General features: G+C 35.7%; 1 protein-coding gene across 1 annotated transcript; it reads left to right on the top strand.

The window, feature by feature from the left end:
• Window positions 1-7,112: 7,112 nt before the first annotated feature.
• LOC149022836 (GDSL esterase/lipase At5g33370-like) lies at window positions 7,113-10,922 on the top strand. The gene is made up of 5 exons (XM_089147352.1): window positions 7,113-7,344; window positions 7,453-7,580; window positions 7,664-7,906; window positions 10,028-10,280; window positions 10,666-10,922. The coding sequence occupies exons 1-5, from the start codon at window positions 7,113-7,115 to the stop codon at window positions 10,920-10,922; spliced, it is 1,113 nt and encodes a 370-aa protein (XP_089003478.1).
• The last annotated feature ends 2,428 nt before the right edge of the window (window positions 10,923-13,350 follow it).

The following is a 13,350-nucleotide window of genomic DNA, read 5'->3' on the forward strand; positions in this document are numbered from 1 at the left end:
TTTGCATACAATGTTCATTTGCACAGGAAGTTTGGCAGGCTCTTCAATTTTCTAACATGATCATAACTGGTAACCTCAAGAACAAAGTTTCACAAATGATCATTCAGAAGTCATCCACAACAGCTTCAGCATCCACTCTCAAGATCTTCACTACACTTTGGCTATATTGGAAAGCATATATCAGCTTGATAAACTCATTTGACAATACAACTGCTACTCAAACATACTTCCAAATATGGAAAGGTCTCCAATTTATTGCCCTCAAATTGAGGAAATCTCCCCCCAAAATGTCCCATTAACATTAAATGGGAGGCACTTATTCATCCTCGAATCAAGTTAAATGTGGATGGATCACTCTTCCATAATAGACGAGTAGCGGGATATGGAGGCATAGCGAGAGATCATCAAGGACACATGATATTTTGCTTTGGAAGAGGTGTGAAAGCTCAAGATATCCTTAAAGTGGAAGCATTAGCCATTCGACAAGCAATGATCTGGGCACGGGATTTCAAATTAGCTTATATTGAGGTAAAATCTGACAATCAGGCAATCATCAATATTTTGCAAAATTCTCTCACAAAGGCTCCTTGGAAGTTATATACAATAGTTGCAAAGATTTTGCACCTCAAGGAATCTCTTGCGTATATCTCATTTAGACACGTCTTACGGTGAGGCTAATATGGTGGCAAACTCCCTAGCAAAAGACTATGCACTCACACAAGATGCCTTCTTAACTATTAATTTTCCTCCACCTTTTATTTACTGGCTTTTATTATTTGACTTGTTAGGAATTAGTTGTAATAGAGGTTTCTCCTTTAAATAAAATCATTTACTTCTTACCAAAAAAAAAACCATCTTTTATTGATATATGTGTTGTTACCTTTGGTGGTTTATGTCTGTAGCTTAGAGTCTAGAGGTTGATGAAATCCAAGGGTTTCTCCTAGTTTTTATTACCATAGTTTCTAAATTGTTTAGCGGAAAAAAAAAAGAAAGAAAGGGAAAAAGGCTCTATTTTGTTGGTTACGTCAATTTCAAGTAGTGTTACATGATTTGACTTCTTCCTCTTTTATGGCTTTAACTTGTTTGGTATTTAATGTATGAGATTCTTTACCAAAAAAAAAGGGTAAATATCACTTACCTCCCCTCTTAGGTGGACAAATAGCACTTACACCCCCTCTTAGTTGAATAATATCACCTCTCCTCTTAGCAAAAACAAACACTTGGTGAACTATATGGCCACTTAGCTAAAATTATTTTATTATTTTAAACCTAAATTCCTAACGCTACTAAACACTAAATTGCCCTCAATTAAAATAATTATTAAAAACCAAACACCATAGTTAAAATCTAAATTATCTTTAATTTAAAAGCCCAACATACCCTTTTAAACTTTTTTTAATCAAACAATTAAAAAGACACGTACTACTATCAAGTAAAATTAAAAATGCAATTAAAAAAAAAAGGCTATGTTGATAAAATAAACACGTACTGCTATTTTGGGTTTTTTTTTATTTGTTTGATAATTTTTTTTAAAAAAAAAAAAGGTATATTGGGGTTTTAATAATTAAAGATAATTTGGGTTTTAACTATGGTGTTTTGGTCTGTAACAATTATTTTAATTGAGGGCAATTTAGTAGTTTAACTACTATTAAGGTGATTAGGTAATTTAGGATTTAAAATAAAATAAAAATATTTTTAGCCAAGGGTAGTTTGGGGTTTTAGAATAATATTTAACGGTAAAAGTTAAATTTAATCGAGAAAGTTAACAGAGGGGAGGTATTTGATATATTTGCCAGGTAAGAAGAGAGGTAAGTGATATTATCCAATTAAGAAGGGGTGTAAGTGCTATTTGTCTAGCTAAGAGGGGAGGTATATGATATTTACCCAAAAAAAAATGTATGAGATTCCCATCTCTAGTTATTATCCATACCTACTAAGTTATTTACATGTTTGCCATTAAAAGTTCTCCCTTCCAAGTTTACCCTTTAGCTTTGGTTTGTGTTTCTTTTGAGATTTCACCATTCACGTCTCAATTTTATTATATTTACGGACATGCCATTTATTTCATTTATTTACCAATAACCCCATGAAAAGATCTAGTTTATTATAATATTGTCATGATTTCTTTAAGTTGGGCCAATTTGCTACTTTTGTAAGCCCATGAGTTATCAAAATGGGTTTGGAACCCAAAATTTATGTTATTTGGTATGTTTGTTGGGACTCAAGCAAGACTTTAGCTGGAATTGGTGGATTAATTACTAATTTGCCATTGTACCACATCAGTTTGGGATTTTATTTGTCAGTGAGGGGTTGATTGAAGATATGGAACTTTTCTCTTGTATGTACTCTTTTTTGGTCACTTGTAATGTTACACATGAGGTGTAAATTGAAGATGTCCACAGCAAGCACAACACAACTTTTTTTGAAAAAATTTAATGGATTTTACACACTCAAGAGCGAGTCTGATTGTTGTTGGAGGGCCTCCCTTCAAATAGGCTTTTGTGTAGTTACTGAAGCTATATTTTTATGAAATTTTTGAGTAACCATGAGAGTTACACTTTTATGAGGGTTTTTTTGGTAGACATTGTACCTGCAATTTTGTGGACTACTTTATGTAGTTGTGAGGTGCTACATTTGGTGGACTTTTTTGTAGCCATTAGGTGCTACATGTGATGGAATTTTATGTTGCCATTAGGTGCTGCATTTTTGTAACTGTCAATTATAAAATAGAAAAGTAGAAGAAGAAAGAGAGTGGAGATTGATTTCACTAGGAGCTTCAATTCTCATTATGTGAAGACTCCAAAGATCAAACCTTTCTATTCATAGTTTTTGGAGTACATTAAAAGCATGAATGAAGAAGGATTAGAGTCCTATTTTCAATCTTACTCCAGGGGACTAAAAGTCTCTATTCTCTATCTGTTGAGAAACACGATGTTTAGAATGGCTCGCTTGATCAATGTGATCTCAAGTCCTCTATTTATAATAAAGTGAAAATAACACTATTACATAAATGCCCTTACTTGGGTAACAATAAATAGAAATTTACATGAACAAAAACTCTAATAGAGTTGAACTCCTAGTAAAACTCAACCAACACTTCCTTTAAGTTAAGGCATAGATATTAGTCATGCCCAACTTGCCTACAATAGGAAGAAAATCTCCTTCCTTCAAGCCCTTAGTGAAAATATCTGCCATTTGGTCTCCAGACCTCACAAAAGACATGTAAATGAGCCATTGTTTCAGCTTTCCATTGACAAAAAACCTGTCAATTTCAATGTACTTAGTTCAATCATGTTGCACAAGATTATTAGCAATACTAATAACAGCCTTGTTGTCACAATCATAGGGTTTGGAACTTGAACTCCAATATCTTCTAGCAAGCCTTTCAACCATAGTAACTCACAAACTCTAGACTAGCAACCTTATGTAATAGCATGAATTGACACCAATGATAATTGGGTGATTAATCAGAGTTGCTGAATTAGGAGCTATATATTGACTTTGTTATGGTAATAACCAAACTAATCCTTAAACTTACATGTATGATGGCTCATAAAATCATGAGCTCTTGGACAAATGGAATCTATGATTGCTATCCCTGAAGAGTCTCCAGTTGGATGACTGTATATGCCAAAAGTTCTTCCTTGGGTGCAACGAAAGCAATTGAAGCGGCAAAAGTCAAAGTCCATTTAGAAGGATGTAGTCTCAAACATTGTTGATGGCTCCTTAACCTTTTCTGGCTTGACCATTGGCATCCTAATGGATTAAGCTCCTCTTTCAGACGAGGTGATGTGCAACCCACATCAAGTAATTGGAGACAAAGCTGCACATGAGCACAGATCTAGGTGTATGCAACATGATCTCTTCGAGATGTGCTTTGCAATTTGCATGTCATCCTGCACAAGAGAGGAGCCAAACCTGCTCACAGGTACTCTTGGATATATAGAGATACCTTTTCTCCTCCTTCTTTTTTTTGGGGTACACTTGGATATATAAATACAATGACAAGATTGGGTATGACTCAGTGGTGGACTATATGGCTTTCATTTCCTTGTTCAAAGTGCATGGAATGTGGAGTCTAGGTCTATCCCTTTCCCCTCTCCAAGCTACATGAGTAGCCTGCCTTAGGAAGCAAACCTAATAGTAGAGAACTTAGTTTTGCAAGAACTTTCCACCTATGGAAATTTTATCCCATCCATGGGTAGGAAGATGATTTTAAGCTACAACCCCATGGTTTGTTGTGTCTTTTTTCCCCCTTCTTTGGGTACTAGGTTCCTTGCCTTCAAAGGTTTGCTCCAAGCTAGGTCTATTGCAGTTTCTACTTGATGCATCTTATGTTGGAATGGAAGTAAATTGGTCGATCACTTGTTCTTTGATTGTTCCTGCTTTAGCTCTATATGTATAGGCATTCTTCAGATTCTTCGGCCTTTTTGAATTGGTTTGCCACTTTCATTTCCCTTATGGGTGTTGTCTTTATCCTCTCAATTCTGGTGCACCGTCCAATACACCAAAAAGTGCATTTGATGATGCATATTTGCTTAAATTTATTTACTGTTGACGCTTTGTTGAATTTACTTTTCATTTAAGAAGAAAATGTGACACAATTTACTGTATATTTCTCGAGCAAAATAAAAAAAATGGCTAAAATGTCTTGGGACATGGGAGGTGCCGGACGTTCTGGGATGTGATGAAGTATACCATCGATCTGGTTGTACATAAGTCTATACTGGGATTCCGCTAACCACATGAATGGTTGTATCTCATTAGGATCCACAACATCCTTTGCCTCCCATATCTCGCTACAACTCACCCAATAAAAATTAGCAAATTAAACTAATTTATTGATGCTACTTGCTAGTAGACTTGATTACTTGCAATGGATGCAATAATGAAATTTTCAATAAAATCATCATGTCTCAAAACCACACCATGCTGCCTTAAAGCTAATATTTAACTCTCTGGAAGACCAAAAGAATTTTTTAGTATGGAATGGAAAACTTGGTGAAGACAATAAAGAAACCATACATATGATCTCATAAATCATTTATTCATGAGTATCTATCTTCTAGACTTGACCAACTTCAAGGAAAATAATCCTGCTGGTACCAGTAATTAATGTTGTGCTTCTTACTTTAAAGTTTATAAGTTAAAATGGTAATTATCTTGGTGGATATCAGACAAACCATAAAGGGACTTCATTAATTTCCAGATTCAGTGTGTTGGGGAGTTCCATGATTCTATTTTGTACCATTTTAAATTCAATAGCTGAAAAACAGTAGTTGTGGGTTCGCTGGTTTATTTAATTTTATTTAAGCTTAAGATTACAGTGATGGTGAATAGTGGATGAATTATTGAAATTTCTCTTTCTTACTCTTAATGAGTACTGTAAGAGTTTCTTCCTTTTTTTTTGGATGAATAGTAGTGAGAGATTGTTGTAGAGTAGTTGGTGTTACTAGAGAGTTCTAAAGATCTTTTATTTTTCTTTTCTCTTCAAAGAGTAGTGGTGGACAGGCGTGCAGCTTCAGGTAGACCTATAAATGGACTAGATTTGGCTCGGATACACCAATATTCGAATCCGCTATCCGAATCCGGCAAAAATTTAGAGAAGGCATCCGAATTCAAATCCGAAACTTTATCGGATATTCGATAATAATCCTATCCGAAAAAATATCCAATTATTGATTGATAATTGTCACTTTTTTACATTTTTTATTATAAATTTCTAATTTCCGATTACCGAATACCGCTATCAGAATCCAATTACCAATATCCGAATCCAATTATCATCTATTTTTAAAGAAAAAATGTTAAATATTTTATTCTATCCGAATAAAAATTTATCCGGATATTATCCGATCCGATAAGCAATTATCCAAATCTGAATCCAATTGCTTAGCAGACGGATACGGATACCCTTAAGCGAATTCGGAGGCGGATTTCGGCTATCCATTTACAGGTCTAGCTTCAGATACTCATTTTCAAACGTTAACCCCACCAATTTATGCATTTCACATGGTGTAACAACTTTATTGAAGTCTCACTCATCTTTACTCAGTTTCTCTTCCATAAATAACCGAGCATGAAAGTGGGGAGAAGGACTTGCTATGTTGGGTTTATTAATGATCTCATTACAACCTTCCCCCTTCACCTCCCCCTAAAAAGAATGTTATAATTAATCAGATCTTAGAAGGCAGAAGCTGAATTAGTAAACTTGTTTTTGAACCTTAAGTGGGTAGATTACAAGAATGAATTATGATTAGTTAACCAAACTTCTGTTGGGGTTTTAAGTAGAAGGTGAAAGTAATAATTATACATTGAATCTGAGTAGCTTGATATGGAGATTTATAGGTAGTTAGACATCTTCTATTCTCAACAACTCTCTAGCAAATCCTAGAGCAGCAGCATTACATACTGAAAAATATGATTTAAGGTTAAAACACTTAGTAAAAGATCGAGGATTCTAACTCAACTAAAATATCCTGCTATTAATGGCTGTAGTCATCTTATACAGCTAAATATGCTCTCCAGTGTTCATTTTCAGCTGCAGAAAAAAGTACAGTATTTCTAAAAACTGGACATCATTAATAAGTGTAGCTTGTGATCAACATAGAAACAGCATTTTTTATGATGAAAACATAGAAAGCTTTACAGAGTAGGTTTAATAATCCTCCCAAGTTATGAAATGTAAGAACTACATCAACATCACTGAATCATAATCTTGATCTTCGTTAGGTCAAGAGGTGGAGATATTTTTCATTTAGTTATCATAAGTGACCACCATGCTCCATGTTTCACCAATGTAAGTAAATGAAAATCATAGAAGGTTCCGCATTGATGCTAAGCACCATGAAACAGTGAAGATGTTAGAGAGCCAAACACTCAACCAAGTAGTTAGGATTTAATTTCCTGCATGGTCATAAGGGTAGAAAGGAAATTAGTAAGACCCTTATCTCAATCTTTTTCAATGATAACTCTTCATAGTTACAACTATATATATGTAGATTGAAGCCACCAAATCACAAACCTGGGCAATTCAGCACGAGTGTGAACTTAAGAGACTTGTGTTCTTAGAGTTCTTTCTTCTTTCAGGGTTTCCCTAAACTCTGATCTCCATGGATTTTTCTTTGGCTACCTTGATAGTGGTTATTCTTGGAATAGCTACTCTTGTCTCCCAAGTAGAGGCCCGTGCATTCTTCGTCTTTGGCGATTCACTTGTCGATGCCGGTAACAACAATTATTTGGCAACTACTGCCCGCGCCGATGCGCCTCCTTATGGCATTGATTATCCGATTAATCGGCCTACTGGTCGTTTCTCTAATGGACTTATCATCCCGGACATTATCAGTTGAGTAGTTGTAATCTCTTCTTTCCACTGATGGTTGTTTTTGGCTTGGGCTTTCCTTCATTTTTTTTGTTAATATATTTTTTCATAATTTTTCGCACTATCATTAGGTGAGTCCATTGGAGAGGAGTTTACATTGGCCTACTTGAACCCGACGCTCACGGGTGATAAACTGCTTAATGGTGCTAACTTTGCTTCTGCGGGGATCGGAGTTCTTAATGACACCGGAGTCCAATTTGTAAGAAAAAATTAAGCAAAATTTTCTTTTATGATATGCAATTAAGCACAAATTAATTGGTAATTTGAGATGTTTATTTGTAGCTAGACATAATTAGAATGCCAAGGCAACTAGCATTCTTCCAAGAATACCAGCAGAGAGTTGCTCAACATATTGGAGCTGCACAGGCAAAGCGTTTAGTGAACCAAGCACTTGTTCTCATTACAGTTGGTGGCAATGACTTTGTTAACAACTACTACTTGGTTCCATACTCAGCAAGATCTCGTCAATATTCTCTCCCTAACTATGTTCGCTTTGTCATTTCTGAATATAAAAAGCTTCTAAGGGTAACTATTTTCCCTCTAAGACCTTTATACAAACACTTTAATGCATGCATGGTACAAGATCTCATGAGATCTCGCTTTTGTAGGGTCTCGAGACGAGATCTCAGGTGAGACCTCCAAAATACATTAATTTGATCAAGATTCGAGATCTCAGTTCAACCGAGATCCTGGTCCACCGACTAGTTTAAAATCCCATATTTTGAGCGAGGCAGGTCGAGATCTCAACTTGTCTCGCCTCCAAACTCTGCCGACAACTTCCCAAGTTTGATTTTTGTATCCTCTCACTGACAGCTTTTGTAAGTCACAAAAGCTATTCATGGGCATAAGCCCAAACTACAAAGGAAATCCCAAGGCCTAAAGTGATATAAGGCCTCTAGAAGCTCAAGGGTGTTGACCCTGCATCCCCTACCGAGGCACCCCCCCCCCTTCCCAATGTGCTTTGGGGGAGGTCGGCAATAGAATATGAAGCATGAGCCTTAACAAACGCTTCTATTACAAATTTATGATTTATATGGAATTTATGATGGTTGTATTATTGTATTATTGAGAGTTGAGAATGTGATGCTCTATTCTACTTATATGGATGGAGTTATTTGCTATGTAAGTTACTTGATGTTTCTTATCACTTATTTTATATTTTATATTTCATTTTTAATATAACATTGTATGTTCATTCCTACAACATTTCAGTTTCAAACTTAGGGTTGAGTTAGAACTCATACTTAGCCACTTAGGATTGTTTACTCAAAAATCTAAAGCCACCAATGAGTTGAGAAAGCTAAAAATAGACTAAATACCAACTTTGAGTCAAACCTAACGATTAAAACTCCTCAAGATGAGCCTACAAGTTCACTCGAGTTGGTTGGGAAAGAATACCAGATCTTAAGTGAGATCTTGCTTTTTCTTAAGGACGAGATTGCCCTTGAGAGTAAGATCTAATACAATGCATGCATGCCTAGTGGGGCTCACAGCCACATAAATGGAGGGAGAGGAGTTATTAATGGATAAAGTTGGATGATAATGTGGGACAAGTACTAATAGGCAAGCATGTTAGAAGCCAAAATTAATATAAGAAGCAAAAGAAGGAATTCACATGTCAGTACAACCCATTAATTTCTCTAGAAAGTCTTTTTCTATAGGTACAACAAAACACAATATCAAGTTGTGAAAGCCCCTTACAAGTTAGATCCCACCCATACGATACTAGCGATTGATCTTTTGACACATACACATCTCGAACCTCATAATTGCATTAAAATACATTTGTCAGAACGATACACGGCGACACCTAAATCCAGCCGATCAATACTGCGATCTTAAACCTTGGCCCTACATACTAGAGCTTTTAGGTACCTAGGCACGTCCGTGGTCCATCCCATTAAACATAATCAAGTTTTCCACATGGTGGTTGAAGATACCAACTACCAAGGAGGATACAGAATGTAATGTAGGACCACTCAATTTGCTTAGGAGTAGGCAAAGAATTCAATATTCTAGATGGAGGGAGTAGAAGTACCACTATCTTTTCTTTTTTTTAAGCTACATCTAAGATGAGACATAATGTCTTTATAATTAGACCCTATGTTTCGTGACACAAACTGAGTATTCAGTCCCCTGTAGTGTCCTATTTTAGATTACAAACTTCTAGTTTTCGATGTGATTGGTATCATCATCGGCTAATAAACAAAAAAATGTGGATGATAGTTGTAGTATTGTCCTGTCTCTGATGAGATGCTTATCAAGAGTTTGATCACACCAAACGTACTGTAGTTGTACATTTTGTTGGTTGTACATTTTGTTGGTGTTCATATCAAATAGACATGTCCGTTTCACCCACATTAGGCGGAAAGAAAATCGAGTAACCGATTGGTGTTCAAGGATGTTTTGTGATGAAATGGAAATTCTAAAAATCCTACAAAAGCCACCTCCAGAATTAGAGGAATTTCTTCAGGCTAATATGTTGGTTGGACTAAATTAGTTTTTTCTTTTTCTTTTTTTTTTCTGTTGGGTCCTGCATGACCCCATTCTTTCTACCCAAAAGATAAAAGAACAAGATTACAAAGTATTTGACATCTAAAAAGTTGATGAATAGAAAATTATGTTTTGCAATTTGTGTGTTTGCAGAAGCTGTATGACTTGGGTGGTCGTAGTGTTATTGTGACTGGAGCAGGACCATTAGGTTGTATTCCAGTTGAGCTATGCCTGAAGAGCCATGATGGTTCCTGCGTCGCTGAGCTAGAACAAGCTGCTGCCCTCTACAACCCTCAACTTGTTCAGATGCTTGACCAACTCAATGGGGAGATTGGTACTAGGGTTTTTTTCGCAGCTAATTTTCCACAGATGACCAGTGATTTGATCAGTAACCCTCAAGCTTATGGTAAGTTTAAGCTTTGTTAATTGGACCAGATTGTACGGTCTATATGGTTGAACCAAAAAATGATTCATTTTCATGCATTCAATTACTAATATAGAACCAATGGGGGTTGGTCCAAGTGGTAAGCAGCTTGGTCTGCTTAAGCAAGGTTCCAGTATCTAAAGTTTGTGGATGCAAAAAATCCCCGCTGGGAAACTCACCCACCACAGCCAGGTGTGCGACCCAGGTCAAACACCAGATTAGTCAGGGCAAAGACTTGAAAACCGGGGTTGACAACCCAAAAAAAAAAATTACTTACATAGAAACCCAATTTGCTTTGATGTTGCCACACACAAAAACAAAAACAAAATTTGGTTTTTTTTTTTGTTTGATGGGCTTTTGATTACAGGTTTTGTAACATCAAAGGTTGCATGTTGTGGGCAAGGACGTTTTAATGGGCTTGGGCTCTGCACACCTGCTTCAAACCTTTGTACGAACAGAAACATTTATGTGTTCTGGGATGCGGTCCACCCAACTGAGCGAGCGAACCGGTACATTGTCCAACAGATCCTTTCCGGGACCGAAAAATACATGCAACATGGGAATCTAAGCACTATAATATCCACCATTGATTCCAGAATTGCAGCTACTGAATCCAAGACCTAGTTTTACCCAAAAATAAAAAAATAAAAAAGAATCCAAGAGCTAGTTTTAGTAGTTTTTATTGTTTCTATAGTTTTTTATGTCGAAGTTTCCATTGTTGTGTAATTGCCTATGTAGTAGGTTATTAATATTATTAATCAATAAAAAAATAAATGTGTATTTCTTACAAAGAATAAATACAACATGGTTCTCTCTCAATGTTTTTGGTTCAAGAAGCACATTTTAGAATTTGTTTCCAAAGTAAACTGATCCTCATCGCTGCACCTCACGCTCATGAGTCCGGATCGTCTCCTCCGATGGCTGTTGACCACTAATTACAGGGGGCCTATAAGATTAGGACAATGATTTTTTTTTATGTTTTATTATTTTTTACTTGTGGACCCTAAATAATTTGTGGTTGTAACGCCGTCGCAAGAGCACAGAGTCCTTTCTGTCAGGGGTGATGATCCACACTCCAAGATAATTCATGGAAAGCATATCAAAATGTCATTCTTTTTTTTTTCTTCTTTTTTATGTTTATCAAATGGCACGTATTGGGTTACACTAAAATGTATTGATTAGTACGATATAATATTGGATATGAGTTAGTATGTCTTTTATAATCACCTAATCAATAAAATACTTTTACCAAAAAAAAAAATCAATAAAATACTTGATTTCAATACGTTAAACCTTGCCTAGAAACAAGATCCATTAAATGTTTATCCGAGGGGAAAAAAATTCCAAAATTCCTTCCAAGCAATGCGTCCATGGGCACTCAATATCCATGGGCTAAATAGGACTGGTGATTCTTCACGTAAATGATGACATCTAAAGCATTGAGATAGAATCTATTAGGGTTTGTTGGGTTACATGAATCTAGAAATTTGAAATCTCTGGATTCATGAATACAAGATTTATACCTGTTGGTTGTGAAAATCCTTGAATTTATGAAATCTAGAGATTCATCTTTTTATACTAAAAACGTGAATCTGTAGATTTATGGGTATGTGGTGAAATCTCTAAACCCCTACTATAAAGTAGACCTATAAACGGATTAGATTCAGCTCAGATACACTAGCATTCGAATCCGAATCCGAATCCGATTAGAAAAACTACTATCCAAATCCGAAATAAATTTAGAGAAGGCACCCGAATTCAAATTCGAAACTTTATCGGATATCCGATAATAATCAGATCAGATTATTGATTGGTGATTGTCATTTATTTTTTATCTTTGATTTTCGATTCACAATTTCCGATTACCGATTACCGGTTTCTGAATCCGATATCACCCTTTTGAGAAAAGTATCATCCGTTTTCAAAGAAAAAAATGTTGAATACTTTACTCTATCCGGATATTTTCAAATCCGATACATAATTATCCAAATCCGAATCCAGTTGCTTAACGAACGGATACAGATACTTTCCGATAAGAAAATTTTCGGATACGGACACCTGTTGGGTTAATCTGGTAATTTGTACCTATTTTTAGTTATGAACCGAACCGGTTTGGTTCTTATGGTTCATACCTAATTATATTAGGGGTTGGGGTTGGCTCGCACGATGTATGCAAATCATTTTTTCTTCATTTTGGGTTATTCCTCTGCTACGGTTCTTGAAGCTGCTTGAAGGAACTTCCATGGCAGTCGTCTTCGGTCACCAGTATCTCTGGTTTTAGTTGGTTCTTGGTGAAGATAATAGAGGGCTTCTGATCGCAGGAGTGAGGCGAACACTCGATGGTCTTTTGGAGATCAGATGTTACTTATATCAGGTGTTTCGTATTCCTTTCTTTCTTCTTCTAGGTCTGTAATCTCCCAAACTATATAGTGGATTGGATTCATACCTGAATCCCGGAGAGTAGGCTATGCCGAACTCCGTAATCATGTCTTCGTCTTCTCTATTGTCTTGAAATACCCTTGTATGTTCGGTCCACAAGTGATTAGGGCATGAGTTTTTTGGATTACACGATCACAGATTGGCATCAGAGCCATCTCAGTCATGTTCCCTGCTTCATTTAGGTTTTGTTAATACATTTAAATCCTAAATTTGAAGGTTGCTTATACGGTTAAGGTTGTCTCAGGTTTCGTCTTAAATTCTTTATATTCTTTCGCTGCTTATACCTCTGATATATGAATAATAATTCTGTTTTTATAGTTTCCATTCAATTTTTGTCATAATTGTTAATCGTATGAAATTGTTTTCATCTCATATGATATGAATGTGTTATGACTATGATTCGGTCCTATAAAATCTCTGTTAAAATTATGTCATATAACTGTGGTATGCTCTGTTAAGTTGATTATAACCTGTTGGGTGACAATCTGAGTATAGGTAGATAATTCTGATATGATTAGGGTTTAATTAATCTCATTTAATTTTGTATCTCTCATTATACTATTTGCTGTCTAACTTTCTTTGTTAATATTGATCTAATACTTGGTATGTATTG

Source organism: Hakea prostrata, chromosome 3 (genome assembly GCF_041222555.1).
Source record: "Hakea prostrata isolate BN-2017 chromosome 3, UWA_Hpros_2, whole genome shotgun sequence".
Classification (NCBI taxonomy): Eukaryota; Viridiplantae; Streptophyta; class Magnoliopsida; order Proteales; family Proteaceae; genus Hakea; species Hakea prostrata.